Raw genomic sequence first — 19,139 nt, forward strand, 5'->3', positions numbered from 1 at the left:
TGAACCAGCAGCGAGAATAGCTCTGAGTTTTTAAAGTTGTAGGCAAACGCTCATGTAAATGATTATGGCCATAGTCACTTGTGCCAGAATGTACAGTTGGGGTCATAAGTTTACATACGCCTTGCAGAATCCGCAAAATGTTAATAATTAAAAAAAAAAGAGGGAGGGATCATAAAAATTGCATTTTGTTTTTTATTTAGTACTGCCCTAAATAAGCTATTTAACATAACATATGTTTACATACAGTCCAAAAGACAAAATAATAACTGAATTTACACAACTGATACAGTTTAAAGGTTTACGTACACTTGATTCTTAATACCATGTTATCTGGATGATCAGCGACTGTTTTTGTGTTTTGTGATAGTTGTTCATGAGTCCCTTGTTTGACCTAGCAGTTAAACTGCCCACTGTTCTTCAGAAAAATCCACCAGGTCCTGCACATTGTTTGCTTTTCCAGCATTTTCTGCATATTTGACCCCTTTCCCACAGTTGCTATATGATGGTGATCCATCTTTTCACACTGAGGACAACTGAGGGACTAATGCAAAACTATTATAAAAGATGCAAACATTCATTGATGCTCAAGAAGGCAACACACTACATTAAGAGCCGGGGGGTGTAAACATTTGAACAGGATGATCAGTTTAATTGTTATTATTTTGTCTTCTGGGAAACATGTAAATAGCTTATGTAGCTTCTGAAGGGCAGTACTAAATGAAAAAAAATAAGATCTTTAAACAAAATGATAACAATTTACACCAGTCATCTTGTTCAAAAGTTTACACCCCCCTGGGTCTTAATGTAATTAACCGCTGTTTGTCCTGTGCATTTTGATAGACTCCAGCTTTATCCCTCAGAGGGAGATCTTATTACATGGCTGTTTTTCCAGTGCCAGCACAATGTCTGAAGCACTTTTTTAACAACTAGGAGGGAAATGAGTTGCAAAGCACTTATGTTTTAAACAGTTTTTCACATTTTTTAAAAAAAAAAAAATCTGTAAACAAGCATGTGCCAAAGTCTTATTGGCTAGCAGGCTCCTGTGTCTTGTTCGTGCTGCACTGCTGAAGTGGCTAAAGCCTGCAGCTGCAATAAGCAGAATAACTTCCTTTATAGTTATTTGAAATTTGTGTAAGAAAACCCTGAATATGAAAAAGGCAGTTTCCATATAAAGAAAGGAGAACTCTGAAGGCTATGTATGTACTCATCCTATGACATAAGTGGTGTCTAAAGTGGTATATTTTTAAAAAACGGCACAGACCATAAGCTTTGTGGGTTTTTTTTCATTGTAATGGATACGAAAACCTGAGTTCGGTTTAGTGTCTACCATCCAGAGTGTATCCCTGCCTTGTGCCCAGTGTTCCCAAGATAGGCTCCAGATTCACCACAACCCTAACCAGGATAAAGAAGTTACTTACAAGGAATGAATGGGTGAATAATTTTCTTTTTATTATTTTGCACAATAAATAATAGAGCTGCAGCATGCTAAATGTACACCCCGGTTCCTATGTGTTTTTCCCTTTAATGTTTTGTACCATTTGTCATTTTGCATGCAAGTTTGGGCAACAGTCCAAATATTTAGATATTGTTTGAATGATACTTTGACAAGTCCAAATAATAAAGCCTGAATGGTTAGAGTTATGGGCTATTCTTTCACCTGATGAGATCTATAGGCACTGAAGTTTGTTGATTCTGTCTTAAGGCTCAGTTAGTACTTCTGTCTCTCTGCTTTTTTTTTCTTTTAATGAAATTGGATAAGGTGTTAAAAGGACAAGCATGCAGTCCTATTTCAAAATATTATATTTATGATTCATTAACTGTCCCTGGTTCTACTTCACACAGCTAAGCGAGAAGATAAATGAGGTTCGCCTGCCAGATGTGAACTGGTGCAGAAAGATGCTTTTTGGTGGTTTTGTGCATTTACAGCTTAGGGCAGTGTAGGTGTAAGCAGTGACCTTTGATGTGAAGAGGTGGGATCTGGCTTCCTGCGAACAGGAGCTTTGAGCAGGCTGGGCGAGGCTTTTCCTGTTACTCCAGAGGTTTTGATGTAGGCAGTATGGATTCTGCTGAGTCATTGAAAAGGTTTATTGTTTCTGTTTTAAATATGGCCATTAGTTGCAGTGAAAGGGAACCCCAGTTGCTCAATGTTCATCATTAAGCAGCAAAATAAAGATGATGGTGACTTTCAATATTTAGGCTATAATTCCAGATATTTTTGATGTATCCCAAAAATAGTTTTCTCATTTTCCTCTAGGATTAAGGTGGACACTTATTTAAGAGTAAAGTCTTAAGACAAAAAAGGGCCTAGCTGAGATCATAATGCAGCTTCCCCATTTATTCTACACACAGCTGTTGGGGCTGTTATCATGAAGGCTAGAATGTCACTGTGTGTAAAGGACACATGGTCACATGACACATGGTCAAACCTGGTTACATTGCCAGTACGTGTGTAATGGTACAAAAAGATCACCTAAAAAAACTGCACAAAAAGACCTGAAACTAGTCCAAAAATTCAGACACTGGAAAATGGAGACACATTTTACTTCTTTGCTTTGGAGACAAGTTCATCGTGGTGTACACGTGTTTGTGGTTTTTTGTTTTAAAACTAGCCCAACCTTGACAACCCTGCTGGTGTCACTCTCAAGAGGGAAGTGTCTAAAGCACAGGGCACTGTATTTTACATACTGCTGTTAGCTAGTTGTGCTGTGAATGTCACACAGCGCTCTGTAGCTCAAACATGTTTTTGAAACCTGCGTTCTAATACTGATCTGATGAACTTCGCAGTCACCACAGTGATTTCTTTAACCCACACTGAATCAGCCTGAGAGAGACAGAGTGTGTGTGTGTGTGTCAAGTGGCTTTTTTTATTGTCATTTCAACCATACAGCTGTTCCAGTACACAGTGAAATGCAATAATATTCCTCCAGAACCATGGTGCTACATAAACCAACACAGAACTACATGAGACTACACAGAACTAACTAAAGACTACACAGACCTACACAGGACTACTTAAAGTGCACGTGTGTAAACATGAGCAAACAGTGCAAGTCAGATTTCCTAAAACAGGACAATAGACACAGTACAGTACAAGGACAGTTTGTGTGTGTTTGCGTGTGTGTTATTAATGCCAGCTAGTATGCTAGTGTATTGGCTTGTGAAAAACAGTCTGCTTAAGGGAAATGTGTTTTTAAACCCCTGTAGCCTCTCCAGCTTTGAAATAAAGTGGAAGTTACAGAGGAGGGAGTGTGGGCTTGATTTAATATAAGCAGTATTTTATGATGAATAGCCTACATTATAATGCAGTCTGTTGAATGTATTGTTTGATAAGCAGACCTATTGAATCTTGTAGGGCCTCGTATCAAATGATAGGATGGGATACGCCATATCATTACAGCCCTAATTGCCAGCATTTTATTACATTATTTTATAAGCTGAAAGAGACAGAGAATGCAAGGAAAGGTAGCACACTCAGATAAAAAAAAATCAAACTAGCATGACAGTGTGCAGCACTGCTTAGCCAAAAAAAATTGAGCGGGTAGATAATAGATGGAATTGCATTTTAAAAATTCAGTAGAGAGCTTAGCCTGTGACATCATCACTAACTGTAAAACCATGACACCATAATAACCCTTTACAGTAATAAGAGGAGGCTTTTTAAAATATGTAATGATACTGAGATGTATGGCAGTGCATTCTTTTATAGCGTGTGTGGGGTAAAGTAGGCCTAACCCTACTCTGTCCTGAAAGCTAAATTTAGACATGAGAAAAAGGATCATTTCCCCCCTCAGTATCTATCACATCTGATGTACTATGTCTGCTAAAATGTCGTGTGTGTGTGTGTGTGTGTGTGAGGAGGAGGATAGTAGTATTGATTCCATGCTCCTGGGATCGGTTACAGTGGAACAGCATGTACCACTCAGAAATCCTTCCATTCCTGGTTACCAGACTGTTTTTATTAAACCCTTTGTAAGTCATATATCTTAGAGCAGGTAAAACACTAGTGCTTGCAGTATATCATATCTCTCACTCAGGCTTGTCATCCATGTGCTGATCAGAGCATTTATAGCACTGAATCCATCAAATATAAGAGCATCGATTTTGGTCCTTTGTGGTCCTTGTATGTTTATGGTCCTGTGTGTTCACTAATTGGCCCAAGATTAAACCCCAGTTTCTGTAAATACGCAATTAGGATGATTTTGCAGCCATATAAGAACCTGCTGATTCAGGCTGACACGTGTTTTGACAACAGGATACATCTGTGCTGGGTTTACCCAGAGGAAACCTGCACACTAAGCATGCTTGGACAGACAAATGTTAAGGCCAGCTCATCACAAACACACACACGTACACATATATTATTTAAGGCGTCCCACCATGTCTCACAGCACTGAGCCAACACCCAATAAGTAAGTCAGAGGAGAACACACAAGAGCACCAGTGGCATCTTATTCACAGAAAGAACATGGAGAAAATAAAGCGGTGCATATGTGGGTTTATTGGGTCCTCTCTGGAACAGGTGCTTCCTTCAGAACATCAACTAAAATGCATTTGTAACAATTAAAAGTCTGTCTGGTTTGATTGATCACATATTAATTACTGTGTGAAATTGATGTGACGGACAGGAGTGCCCCTGTCTGGACATCGCTAATGAGCTCTGAGCTAGTTGTTATTCTCAGTACTGATAGCTCCACAACACCCACACACCCAAATAGCGCACACAGAAAGTCATCAGGGAACATTGTGAGAATAATAAAGGAACAAATATACAGGCAGAACTGAAATCCGAGTACAAAAACCGACAGAAAAATATACACAGAGTAAATATACACATATTGTACAGTCTTTAAGAAGTACACAAGATGTCATCATGATTTATTGCAATCTCACAGATTGTGATCTGCCAAGAATGCTCTCGCCTGCCTTTCCTTTCCTGACAAGAACCAGCCACATCTTAAGCTGTGCCACTAACAGTGTCGCATGTTCTCATTGATTCGCCACGATTTTCTTTTCTATGGACATTTAAATTCATTCATTTGGCGGATCAAGGCGACTTTTATCACTTATATAACGCAACTTACATTTAAGCTCAGCAGTGGCAGCTTGATGGAACCAGGATTCAAACTCACAACCTACCAATCAGTAGTTTAGAGCCCTAACCACTTTCTGCCTTTATGGTGTGTAGGATAGCCGTAGGGTCTAATGAGAAATTGTTGAGAATATGAAGCATTGCCCAGAGTGTTGTGTCCCTCTTTCTAACAGCAGTAAAGGTTATTTCTTAATAGTGTGTGTAGCAATTCTGCACTTTTGCCTAAAACACTTAAGATAATCACTGCAGATGAAGTACATGTTAATGTGTAGCTGGCAATCTGTCATGCTCAATTTTGAATCCCTTCACATCCCACACTTCATTAGCACAGATATTAACACAAGGTGAGAAGCACAGTGTAGGTGAACTCTTCCAAACAACAGTCCAATCAATTTGAGTGATGTAATGTAATGTAAAAGCGAACCTGACAGGTGTTGTGTCAGTACTTAATATGGTTGGGGATTATCTGGGACATGATCGGGTGAATTACAAGTTAATTTATCTGAGCCAAGCCAAAAGGCAGTTGCTTGGGGTTTGTTAGCAAGTTTATATTGTTGTTCATTATCAGTGATTAATCTGTAATCCATCACCATTGGGAAAACCAACGAGCTCTCAACACAAGTCAAGTAGTGAAAATATATAAGCAGTTAAAAATATCTAAATATATAAAATAATATATTAAGTACAGTCAAGGTCATAATACACACTCAGTGATGAGCAACCACAGAATGCAGTGCCTGACATTTACTAAGTATTATTAGAACTATAATTGTGGTTTGTTTTAGTTTATTTGACAATACAAAGCAAGTTTACATCTTGGCATCTTTGTCAAGGATAACACAAGTAAGTCATTGACTTAGTTCCCTTGTGGTCCTTGATATACAGCAGCAAAGACAGCACATGCAACGTTGCAACTAGGCAGCAGGTAAAATACTATTTTATGGGCAGATGAGACCAAGCTAGAATTTTTTAGCCATGAGCATTGACATATTTGGCAAAAAGGAGGACTGCAAACAAGGTGGGAATCACTGCTACTTCTGGCAGGAATCACTGATACTTTTGATGGGAATCACTGATACTTCTGATGGGAATCACTGATGCTTCTGGTAGGAATCACTGATACTTCTGGGGTGTTATGCGATTCATGGTGTGGAAGCTCTTGTGAAGTTTTCTGCTAAATACTTGGATAATTTTAGACAAAATCCTGGTTGTTTCTACCTGGAAGTGAAAGGAAAAGTCCAGATTTTAGACTGTAATGTTTGTGATTTTGTGTGTCTGGTGCTAATTTGTTGGTTGGTGCTGTTTTTTCTTTATTTTTTCTTTATTTAAAATTCCCATGAGAAGTTATTGGTTGTGTGCCACTCTGACATCACGGGGAGACATTGACAGCACAGCTACAATGGTGTTTAAGAGGAGAAAAATCTCAAACCTCTGTGATAATTGTCAGCTTTCTGTTAGTTCTTTAAAGCAAAAGAACAAGCAGTGCTGTTCTGACTTACCATTTTTAAGCGTTTTTAGATCCAAAATGCAGTGCAGTTATAGAACACAGTTCTGCCAATTTAGGGGGCATGGTTAGCAACCAATTTGTCATCTTGCAGAAATTTTCAAGATGTCAAGCATGAGTGTTGAAGCTATGGACTCTGATCTATTTGAGTACAGATGAGGAGGTGAGAGACCTTGCTTCATTCCTACCAGCACCACTCTCAGTGGATAGTTGAATGGAATTATGGGTAATGTCGGGGACCATTACACCAAAGTGAAAATATGTCATCTGTGATGATGAAAGAAATGTAAACCAAAAGCCAAGTCAGTTTGAAAAAGGGAAGGGCTAACACATGCTTTCTCTGGGTCATGTCCATCTCTACGATGGCATTTTTTTCAAAATACTGCTCATGCAATCAACAGGGGAATGAATACAGGCTGTGGCATGGTCAAGATTTAAACTTACACTCTCCTGATGGTAGGCACTCAGGAACCTTAACACATAAATGGTTTGCAGGAATAGTGTTCAGGGGAGAAACATTAAAAACCTGTAGTCTGAATTGAAGAGAGAAGTCCACATGCTTGAATATAAAGTATATAAAGGGGCCTCTTAGACATTAAAGGAAAATGCTCAGTGCTCTTATTTGACCAAATATTAATTGTGTGGGTATTTTGAAACCAGTTGTATAGTGAAAAAAAAAAGCACTTAATACCTCTACATTCGTTGCATGTGTAATTTTCAGTAAATGCGGCAGTAATTGTGCATTGCATTGACTGCATGTTCAAAATTAGCAAGACAAACTCGTATTATACACACGAGCCTGAGAATATATGTATATTTCTGTATGTGAAGGGTATTGAGATGTAATAGTAACAGTAACGGCATCCCACAAAAAACACAGTTATCACTTATCATTGAAGATCAGTAGCATCTTATCGAGCCCATCTCCACAATAACAGCAGAAAGAAAAGCACACAGGTTTAGCGAACCATTTAGTGACAGCTGAAATAATCTAATGGTGGTTTCTTACGAAGCCTTACAGAATGTTGGGAGAGAAAATCCCCTAAGATGAAAAACCTCGAAATGGTTTTGGCTGGAGCTTTTTTTATTGATCGTGTAGGAGATACAAGCTTTTTTCCTTAGTATGTGGAATCTCCTGCAGGAGTAATTAAACTGGACAGGGTTTTGCTTCTCACTGAATGTCTAATCAATACAGATACAGAGGCACAGTAGTAGTACTGACGCAGTACTCTCCCTCTCACGCACACACTCCAGTATTGCAATTACACAACACACTTGCCGCTGTCAGTAATTTCACAATGTATTCACATTTATAGCCCAGACTGTTCACTTACAGCTTCTGTTACACTGATTGTAGCCACTGGCAACTACCACCAGCATGTTTGTAAGCATATGCAATAAGTAACAGATGATCTTGAAGCGCTGTTGCCATCTGTAACATTTCCATAGAGGCTACCTGAGCTACAGTGATTTGATTATGGTGCCTTCATCTTTTGCATTACAATAGTAAGAACGAGGGATTTCCTGGGAAATCACTATGGTTACTGCATTCTACATTAGTGAGAAGTAGCTTGCCGTGGGTGTGGGTGTGGGTGGGAACGAGAATCTCCCTCATTACAGGCCGGTAAGTTAGACACAAAAATGAAGGAGTGCTGCAGAGGAAATGTGGAAATGCAGGTGTGTTATGATGGCTAATGAAAAGAATTGACTGGTGATATATCCCCTGTTGTTTCTGCAGTAAGGAAAATTGTACAGTAGTGCATATTAATTAGAAACAATAGTGCTCTAAAGTGCATAAATGACACCCACATGTAATTAGGGGGATTTTCTGTAATTGTGGTTATCGTTGGTTTCTGTAACTCCTGCTCCTCTTCACCTAATGAAACATGTGGAGGCCCCCACAGATAAATATAATGTGTCTGTGTGTTTGGGTAGGCTTAAGACTAGAAGACTAGTATCAGTAGTAAACAGCAATAATCGTCAGTGAAGAAGGGAGTAGCCTTAAGAAGACTGAAAGACTTTTATGTGCATATGTGTGTATGAATATCCTTAGTCAGTAAAAAGACTCCCACGTTTGCGTGAGCAGCTACTTTTCAGTACTCTGAAGAAAAAAAACATGGAAATTCCTATATTAAGTACTCTTTCATTATAGATTTAATATTAAGTAATTATATGAACTTTTAATGTTTAACAAGATGGCACAGTGATGCAGCGGATAGATTTGCTGTCACAGAGCTCCAGGGTCCTCGGTTTGATCGTGAGCCCAGGTTACTGTCTCTGCAGAGTTTCCCCATGTTATTCCCATGGGTTTTTCTCTAGGTTCTCCAGTTTTCCTTCTTCTCATCTAGGGTATATTCCTACTTCATGCCTAGTGTTCCCAGAATAGGCTCCAGATTCACTGTGTTCCTCACCAGGAAAAAGCAAGAAAAATTAATTATTATTAATTAATGAATTAAGGCCAATATGCAGTTAAAATAAGATCATTTTTATTTTTTTATTTAAAATAATTTAAAAAAAATAATTTTAAAGTGTCTACAACTATACTCAAAGTGTTAGGTTGATGAAACAGTTAAATTCATCACTGATAAAATATAAATATATCTGTATGAATGTTGAAGTGTAGTTGTTTTGAGGAGACTGAGCATGCAGGTGTTTTGCAAAGTGACTCATTGGAGGAATCATAGAGTTTGCATAAAGGTATTTGATTGGGCTTTGCATCTCAGAGAAAGCAGAAGTAAAGTCACAAACGCTGGAGGGCTTTTACTCAGCTGAATATATACACCATTGTTGTTTGGATATCTTACATCCGATCGTGGTTTTATATATTTGTTATTTTAGTAGTTATAGGCAAATGGGGATTCTATTTGACTAACCACTTAGTTGCATTTGACTAACGACACTGTGCATACATCCAACAAATGTCGTCTATTATTTTAACATTAACTTTTGTGTATCTTGCTCTTTATGTTTCAGGTGAGAGGCTGTGAGTCTCCTTTGAGGCAGCTTTCTCTGGTCATGTTGTTTGCCAGTGGTGAGAGCAGAACGTGAGGAGAGACAGACAGAGAGAGCGCACGAGGGTTGCTTTTGTCATCATGTCACACCACCATTCGCGAGGTCACCAGGGTCGTGCTGCTAGTATGGAGGAGAGGAGTGCCACGCCTGTCCATAAGAGCTCCACCCCTACACACAAGAGCGCCTCCTCTTCCTCCTCCTCACAGAGAGACAGCAGACAGGTGAGATGGAGCTGGACCAAGGAAACAGAGAACCTGGGATCTGACAAACAGCTGTTAACGGATGCATTTGTTGCATTGTAATTAGATTATAATAGCAGGCTGTGACCACAGATGCTTATTTTGATGAGTGAAGCTGTATTTAGTAATTTTGTAAAAAGAAAAAAAGGAAGGAAAAAAAAAACAGTAATACCAACCAAGAGACTGGGGTGGAGAAATGCTCCGACATGAAACACAAACCCTTAAAAATGTCTCAAAACAACTAGAGCACTCAGCAGAGTCTTTTACATCTTAACAACTGTTTTTATGATTAAAGCAGTAATTCTAAATACAATCAGTCATCCATGACTTGTTTGGTGTCTGGAATTTGCTCCTTTAGCTCCTTTACACTGAAGCTGCAAAGCTAATGCAGTTCAAAACTGTGCTTATGTGGCTTCTGCATGATCCACTATTAACTATAAAAATGGACAATAGTACACTCCATTGCTGAAAGCAGCCAGAATCACTTTGTTTCACTCTTTGCAAGCATCAGACTCATTGGTAATGTTTACTGTAGCAATACACCAACAGTACAGCTACTGCCTAAAGTTTGAAGATGAAATTGTACATTAGAATAATGAATAATATAGTTTGAATTTTATTGAATCTGCTGTTTTATGAAACAAATGGTATCACTGAGCTGAAACTATCACACTTTTGACTTTGGAGGCAAAAATTATGTTTTAAATATATGAACTATTTATGTTTAAATATAAGAGAAGACTCTTAATTATTAAATTAAGTAATTCAAATCAATCTGAATAATTGCTATTATGTGATTAAGAGATCATCCTGATGTTCCTGTAAGCTTCTCTTATTTTTAGCAACATTAGCCTCGTAGCTTTAGTGCAAAAACTAAAGAAGCAGATGTCAGACACTAAGCTTGTCAAAGGCAATCAACTACATTTGGCGTAAATGTTATTTTTGGCCTAACTGTTCCTCTAGTATAAAATCTGGAAACTGCCGATTTGTATTTGCACGTTGGAAACTATAGTCATGGGATATTGTAGTTATTGAAATGTGTCGTATATTTTACTGTCAGCATGTCAATATTGTAATCATATGCATTCAGAAGGACTGGACATTACTCTGTCAGTTTTGGTTAGCTTTATTATGCACTGACGAATGAGAAAGAGCTTTTGCTTGCTCTGTTTAAGTGTAAGTCTAATGTATAGTGTCTTCCCATATATTATGTCTGCAGCAAGTACTGTATAATGAAGAGCTGTGTTAGGATATTTATCAGATCCTTCAGCATTCAGACTCTCTATCAGTACCCAAATAGCTGCACACACAGTAATGAGGAGAGGAACTAGCATACGCTTCGCACCAATCATCTAGAATAGACATAGATATCTAAACTCATACACATACTCTCCATTACCTGTAGTGCATCCTGCACCATTTATCTTGCTTAGAATGCTGTTTACCTGGTCACATGGTGTTTTGCATATGTGTGGCATCCTGGGAAAACCCTTTACATGGTGCTTCCCTGAGCTGAAATTTGTGTCTCATTTGCACATATTTCAATCACAAGGAAAGTTTTAGCATTTTAAAATCTGGTTACCCCCAAGAGCGAAAAACAAGACCTACTAAAGTCTACTAAAACACACCAACACACGGATTGACTGAAAGATTTATTTATTTACTTACTTAGTTACTTACTTACTTACTTACTTATTTAAACATATAATAAATACAATATAAAAATAACAAATACCTCTTGATATACACACCTTTATTCATAGCCTTTATACTAATAAGCTATTCAAACACCCGTCAGTCATTCAGCCCCCATCCAGCGGTTATTGCTAGTTTAATAATAATAATATTCTTTATGTTACATTTGACAGCTGGTACTTAGACCATGAATCTGTTAGGTTTACATCCATTTCACTATGGGATATAACCAACAACTTGAAAAAAGCATGACATTCACTGTATGAGGAAAGCATTCTTAAAACAACCTTTAGGAAGACCTGACTTGACCTAACCTTACCCAGTGTGTTCTTTGCAGAAAAGCTAGCACATTTAAAAGGTTTGAGAAATATATATGTTCTCTTAAATTAAAGGTGTCAAAATATGTTGTAGGCAGATAACTCTGCAGCTACATCAGATGGGTTTTCCCAGGCCACCACACATTAATGGGGTTCACCCACGTGATTTCTTTATTGTATATTTTGATTAACATATGTTCTTTAAGTCTGGAAGGCATCTGAAATCTTGTGCTTTCACACAGACACTAAATCATTTAAGGCTTCTGTGGTCATTTGCTCTGTCTGTGTACTCTGTGTCTGTCTTGACCAGATCACTCCAATTAAAGGCAACTAGAGATGGTTGTGGAATGTCTGACTTCACTGCTTTCTGGCATGACCATGTGAAAAATGCATGAGAGAAAGAGAGAGGCTAAGTGTTAGCATGGAATGTGCCTCTGTCCCTCTCATGCCCTTGCTTTGTCTGTGAAGCCCTCAGCCTCATTTGTTTGGTGAAGGAATGCGATAGAGAATTTAGCTCTTTGCAGTACAGAGAGAAAGAACATTTTCCAATGTAAGAGCTTGACTTTGATACTCTAATCTGAATAAATTACTTGGAACAGATCGTGCTGATAAATACTAGGATATCAACTAATACTATCCTATGAAACATTTCTATCTTGATAGAAGTGATTTCTTTTGGAAGGCAAAACCTCAATCCACAGGGTTTGAGGGCTCACTGAATGGTATGATTAGTTTGAAAATAATGTAAATTATATGCTATGGTCTTGCAGTCACCAGATCTGAACTTAACTGAACACCTACAGGAGATTTTGGATTATTATTTTAGACAGCGTTCTCAATCAGGACATTGCTATGACACTGTTGGTTTTCTTTTAATTTGTCACCCATCTTTATTAGTCTAAATGAATTAGTCTCAATTCTGTGTGTGTGTGGTGTGTCTAATGTTTAATGAGAATTCCTCATTATATCAGAGTGCTAGTACTGCTGTCAGTGAGTTCCCAGACTCCCTGGTAGAAGGGAAGCCCTCATTATTTCACTCTGTCTTTGAAATGGCACCACACAGCTGCTGCCTCACAGTGAGAAAGGAAATCCTTCACTCAAGCTTCAACTTCCTTAGAGAAAAGAGATGCTCACCGAGCTTGCTCATAAAAAAAAAAAATGAAAAAATGATGGCAGTTTAAACTTCCTGAATTGCACTCTTTCCAATTACTGAATCATATTTATGACAGTAAAATTTATATCCTCTTCCTGTGTGTTTATCCTGTTCTTCTGCACTCATTTATTGTCCAGGACAATAAATAAAAACACTAGGGACAGTGATTTCTGTTATGTTGATGGCTTTTCATAATGCTCTCTGAAGTGTGTGATATGTGGCCTGGTGACTAGAGATGCACCTTCTGTTTAATATTTGGTAAACCATTAGGAGAGATCAGGAAAAGAAAAATGCATTTAATCAAGTATCATTAATTAAACTGCCTGCCGGTGGTAGCACATGTGTTTGTGTTTGACAGATGTAATATAGAGAAATAATTAACTGAAATATAAAATGCATGGGAGAGGCCACAGTGGCTTAGTAGTTAGCAATGTTGCCACGCACCTCCGGGGTTACGATTGAGTTAGGAGTACTCCTCCTGGTACACCGGTTTCCTCCCCCAGTCCAAAGACGTGCGTTGTAGGCTGACTGGCATTTCCAGATTGTGCGTAGTGTGTGAGTGGGTGTGAGTGTGTGTGCGGCTGTGCCCTGCGATGGGTTGGCACCCTGTCCAGGGTGTCCTCTGCCTCGTGCCCTGAGTCCCCTGGGATAGGCTCCAGGCTCCCCATGACCCTGTGTAGGATAAGCGGTACTGAAGATGCATGGATGGATGGATTAAATGAATGGCAAAAGCTTTACTGAATGTCATCTTTATTGATTGTCAGCTCAGTATTTCTGCATGTAGCCCTGTAGCAGTGTGCACTATGTTAAAACTGAAAGGCTGTGAAAATTTAACTGCTGCAGAATGTAGAAATTAAAATGGCATTGGATTATGATCACAGGCAAGAATGATTCTAAAAATTTGTAAGTATAGATATTTGCGCAGTATATTTATGAAACTAGTGAATGGAACGTAAATGAATGTTCCACACAAGAACAGCGCTCTGTGCAAAAAGAGGAGCAGAGCAGTTGTGATGTGCCGTGCATGCACACTTCTGGTGTAATATTTTTGCAGTGACAGTGAGTGTTTATGTAGGTCATAATGAATACCTGAAAAGCAATTTCAGTATTCGAATACTGGCACCTCAAACAGTTCACCGGGTATCTGAATAGCCAACCACAACCCCACTGGTGACTTACTGATCACTGAGGAAGCTGTGCACATCTACACACCCTGGTCAATAGGACCCCTTTCCCAAAAACATCACAGCATCAGAACAGTTGATATGTGTTTAGTTACAGTATACACTCTGTATTACCTTACCATGATTTTTGTGTTACAATGTTTTGTAATAACAAGGTTGATCACAGCAGATTGCAGATGAGAAAGATGGCAGGGGAGATGTAGTGTGCAAATTAGAAGGTTAAATGTGAGTGTGTTTCATTGTACATTAGGAAGCAGCCAAGACAATGACAGTGCATAACATTAGAACCACAGCAGGCAAATGTTCTGGACTGACAGGATGCCAATGTATGTGTGTGTGTGTGTGTGTGTGTGAGAGAGAGAGAGAGAGAGAGAGAGAGAGAGAGCAACTGAGTCAGTGATAAGCCTCCAGACTGACCCCACTCAGTATGGTGAAATGCTGTAAGGCGATTCCTAGCATCCGTTGTGTGATGAATTTTTTATTTTGCAACCTGCCTTGCTCTGGTTGCATCAGTGACAGCAGTAGTCACTCATAACTTACTGTTTGGCAGTTGAACACTGCCACTCATAACTGACTGTTAGGCAGTCAAATGCTGCCACTCAGAACTGGCATAACTGCCACACATAACTAACTGTTAGGCAGTCCAGCACTGCCGGTCATAACTGACTGTTATGCAGTCAAGTGTTGCCACTCATAACTGACTGTTAGGCAGTCGAATGCTGCCACTCGTAACTGACTGTTAGGCAGTCGAATGCTGCCACTCGTAACTGACTGTTAGGCAGTCGAATGCTGCCACTCGTAACTGACTGTTAGGCAGTCAAATGCTTCCACTCGTAACTGACTGTTAGGCAGTCAAATGCTGCCACTTGTAACTGACTGTTAGGCAGTCAAATGCTGCCACTCATAACTGACTGTTAGGTAGTTGAACGCTGTTAATCTGCCACACAGCTACCTATTAGGCAGTCGAATGCTGCCACTCATAACTGACTGTTAGGCAGTCGAATGCTGCCAGTCGTAACTGTCTGTTAGGTAATTGAACGCTGTTAATCGGTCAAATGCTGCCACACAGCTACCTAATAGACAGTCGAATGCTGCCACTCGTAACTGACTGTTAGGCAGTCGGATGCTGCCAGTTGTAACTGATTGTTAGGCAGTTGAATGCTGTTAATCAGTCAAACGCTGCCACACAGCTTCCTAATAGGCAGTCAAATGCTGCCACTGATAACTGATTGTTAGGCAGTTGAATGCTGTCCCACATAATTGACTGTTAGGCAGTCAAATGCTGCTAAACTTAAAATAATATTAGTACAGGTAAGTAGTTAACAATTTCAAAAATCTACTTAATGGCATCACATATTTTTCTCTGGCTTAATAACAAATGTAGTTCTATTGAGTATGTGATAGGGTTTTCCATTTATCAAGTAAAACAAATCCACACAGCCACATGCATAATGTGGGTCAGCTCATGGGGTTGTACTAGTGTTGGTTCAAGGTAAATTCAGGTGCACTTTTTGTTCCAGTAGGTGTTGTAGGTGTGTACAATCTGGACTTGTATTTATAGCCTCTACTCTTGAGGAGTCACCTAGGAGCCTTTGTCCTTCCTCTGTGCATACACCTGCAATGGTGTGTGTGTGTCTGTGTGTGTGTGTGTGTGTGTGTGTGCGCGTATGTATGTGTGTGCATGTGCCAGTAATGAATCCCAAATGATCTGGATGTTCCTTGTTGCCTGTTGCTGAATTAGTGTGGTAAACATGAAGTCTAGAATGTTCTCGACTTTGTGACAGTGCACATTAAACCCAGGTCTCATTCAGAAGCATTTCCTCATTTAAGTCAATTTAAGCAAAGAAAACCAAAATATATAATTCTCCCTTATATATTACAGCACTGTGAATACTCACTCGAGAAATGTTATTCTTTCAAAATCTACCACAAAAGGTACCAATGACAGCATGCCAAAACTCAAGCTGATTGTCTTAGGAGGAATGCTTTAAGCTCGGAATAATATAATGAGCAATTCTGTATTTCAGCTGGATTGATATTACTTATGTGCAGGTTCTCCAAGTTGAATTCTCTCTATTTTCCCCTGCATCCTTCTCTGTCAATATGCTGTTATTTAGCTCTGGCTGGCTGTTTTCAGACAATTTAGTCTGCTGGCCAGGAGGACGCTGATCTCAGAAATGTGATCTGATTGCTTTTGGCTACTGATACTAATGCTAATAGCTTGTAATTTAGATGTAGTATGTGTTACTTAATAGCAGGTTATATCACATTACAGTAAACAAGTTATAAAGCTTTGCATTCTGCCCTCTTGTTCCAGATTCAGTTAGCAATGTATAGATGCAAACATATGTTTTCATCACGATTATGGACTAGCTCGTACACCAAAAAATAGGTTTCTGTCTGATTGTAGATGGTATATTATACCAGTGCTTGGTAACTGTTAGAGGCAAAGCTGTAACTTTAAGATTTCTAACACTGGTCTGGGAATAACTGTTTAGAGCTGCTATAATGTAAGTAAGTATTGTTAGTGATGGCAAATGAGATAAGCTGGCCATAAGAGGAATGCAACACTTCAGAGCTTGCTGGTGAAAATAATCAACTTCAGGATAGTAACAGCACATCACCAACATATCACACCACCCTATCGTTGATTATAATTCTATAACAGGTTTCCCCACTATGTTTTATTCCCTGCTTGACTTGGATATATTGAGTTTATAATGCTGTGCTGAAACTGTTCAGTATTTCTCCAACATTAGCTTGAATGCTACAATAGAGCCAAGACGTCATGTTTTGTTGGCATTAAAGGAATAGCTGTAGCTTATTCCTGGGGCATTAAAATATGTTTAAAAATGTCAGTACGAATTGAAAGGTACTCATTGCCCTGCTGGACATTGCTGAAACATCCATTGTGCACCCAGTCTTGGCAACAATAGGAAGATGAATTAGGGGGAAAAAAAGTTTACACTGCATGGCAAATACAGTCCCCTCTGAAAGTATTGGAATGGCAAGGCCAATTCTTTTGTTTTTGCTATACACTGAAGACATTTGAGTTGGAGTTGGGTTTGAGATCAAAAGATGAATATGAGACGATAGATCAGAATTTCAGCTTTCATTTCCTGATATTTACATCTAGATATGCTAAACAACATGGCACCTTTTGTTTGAACCCACCCATTTTTTTAAGTGATCAAAAAAAATTTCTAACATGGGATGAACAGATGTTTCTTGTTGCCCAGTTCTTCCCTTTTAGATTGATTGTTTAAACAGTTAATAGCTCTGAATGTCTACTCTCAGTTTGAGCCATTGGTTTCACCCTGGAAGCCTGTATTTGTTGCTAAAAAGGATAAACCAACATGAAGACTAGAGAGCTGTCTATGGAAGAAAAGCAAGCTATTTTGAAGCTGAGAAAAGAGGGAAAATCAATATCAGAGCCACTGCAAAAGCACTGGGCATGGCCAATGCAACAACTTGGAATGTTCTACAAAAGAAAGAAACCACTGGTGTACTAACAACCAGACATCAAGCACAATGCCCGAAGAAAACAACAGCGGTTGATGACAAATATTGTGAGATCTGTGAAGAAGCACCCAAAAGCAACAGTCAATGACATCACCAACAACCTCCACAAGGCAGAAGTGAAGGTGTCACAATCCACCATTTAAAGAAGACTTCAAGAGCAGAAATATACTGTAGAGGGCATACCACAAGAGGCAAACCACTAATCAGCAATATGAAGCTCAAAGGTTCTGTAACCACGATAAACCTCTATCAAAGTGATGGAGAGGCCAGATTGTGGAAAGAAAGTATTTGCTCATGATCCAAAACCTACAAGCTCATCGGTCAAGCACAGTGGAGGTAGTGTCATAGCTTGGGCCTGAATGACTGCTTCTGGAAGAGCTCACTAATCTTTATTAATGATGTAACTCATTATGGTAGCAGCAGAATGAATTCAGAACTGTACAGAAACATTCTGTCTGCCAATTTACAGAGAAATGCATCCAATCTAATTGGGAGGAACTTCATCATGCAGCAAGACAATGACCCAAAACACCCCGCCAACACAACAAAGGACTTCATCAGGGGGAAAAAAGTGGAAGGTTTTAGACTGGCCAAGTCAATCACCACACCTTAACCCATCTGGGCATGCATTTCACCTCCTGAAGAGGAGACTGAATGGAGAAATCACCCAAAACAAACAACAACTGCAAGAAGCTGCAGTGCAAGAATGGAAAAGCATCACAAAAGACGAATGCAAGAGTTTGTTGATGTCAGTGGTTCGCTGGCTTGATGCAGTTATTGCAAGCAAGGGATATGTACCCAGATATTAAGTGTTATTTACTTTAATTTACTTTAAGACTATCTGTTACTTTTGTTCACCTAAAAGGTGCCATGATCTAAGTTATTTAACACATCTAGATGTAAATATCAGGAAATGAAAGCTGAAATTCTGATCTGTTGTCTCATATTCATTTTTTGATCACAAACCCAAATATGTTCACTGTGTAGCAAAAACAATAGAATTGGTTTTGTCATTCCAATACTTTCGAAAGGGATTGCAAATGTTGCCTGTTCAAGTTCATGCACAGAATTTCAGCCTCTGTGATGACTGACATTGCAGAATTAATTGACAGCATACTGTCTTGTCTATTCCTGTCAGTAGCCTGCAGGTTTTCTCAATGTGTCTGTAAGTTGAGAATAGTTGGAAAAGGTTTTTTGGGTTTATGTTTATGTAAAATAATTTAGAAATTTTAATTATCCCCAATTCCCTCTTCCCTCTTATGTCTAGTGTGCAAAGCGCAAAGAGCTAATGGTGTAGAAAATGCAGTGCTGAGAGATCTGAAGCTGCCGAAACAGAATAAATGTCCAGTGCTTAATTTATTCACGCTTATATTTTCTCTCCGTCTCACTGTCCTGGCGACTAGGATTTGTCTGACTCATTGCAT

General features: G+C 39.0%; 1 protein-coding gene across 5 annotated transcripts in view; it reads left to right on the plus strand.

Moving 5' to 3' along the window:
- The window catches only part of osbpl6 (oxysterol binding protein-like 6), a 50,929-nt gene that overhangs the window by 7,331 nt on the left and 24,459 nt on the right, over positions 1 to 19,139 (plus strand). For all 5 annotated transcript variants that reach the window (XM_026912554.3, XM_026912556.3, XM_026912555.3 and 2 more), the window contains exon 2: positions 9,567 to 9,826. In XM_026912554.3, coding sequence (XP_026768355.1) covers positions 9,686 to 9,826 — 141 coding nt within the window. In that variant the 5' untranslated portion in view covers positions 9,567 to 9,685. The remainder of the gene's footprint in view (positions 1 to 9,566; positions 9,827 to 19,139) is intronic.

This window comes from Pangasianodon hypophthalmus, chromosome 5 (genome assembly GCF_027358585.1).
Source record: "Pangasianodon hypophthalmus isolate fPanHyp1 chromosome 5, fPanHyp1.pri, whole genome shotgun sequence".
In the NCBI taxonomy this organism is placed as follows: Eukaryota; Metazoa; Chordata; class Actinopteri; order Siluriformes; family Pangasiidae; genus Pangasianodon; species Pangasianodon hypophthalmus.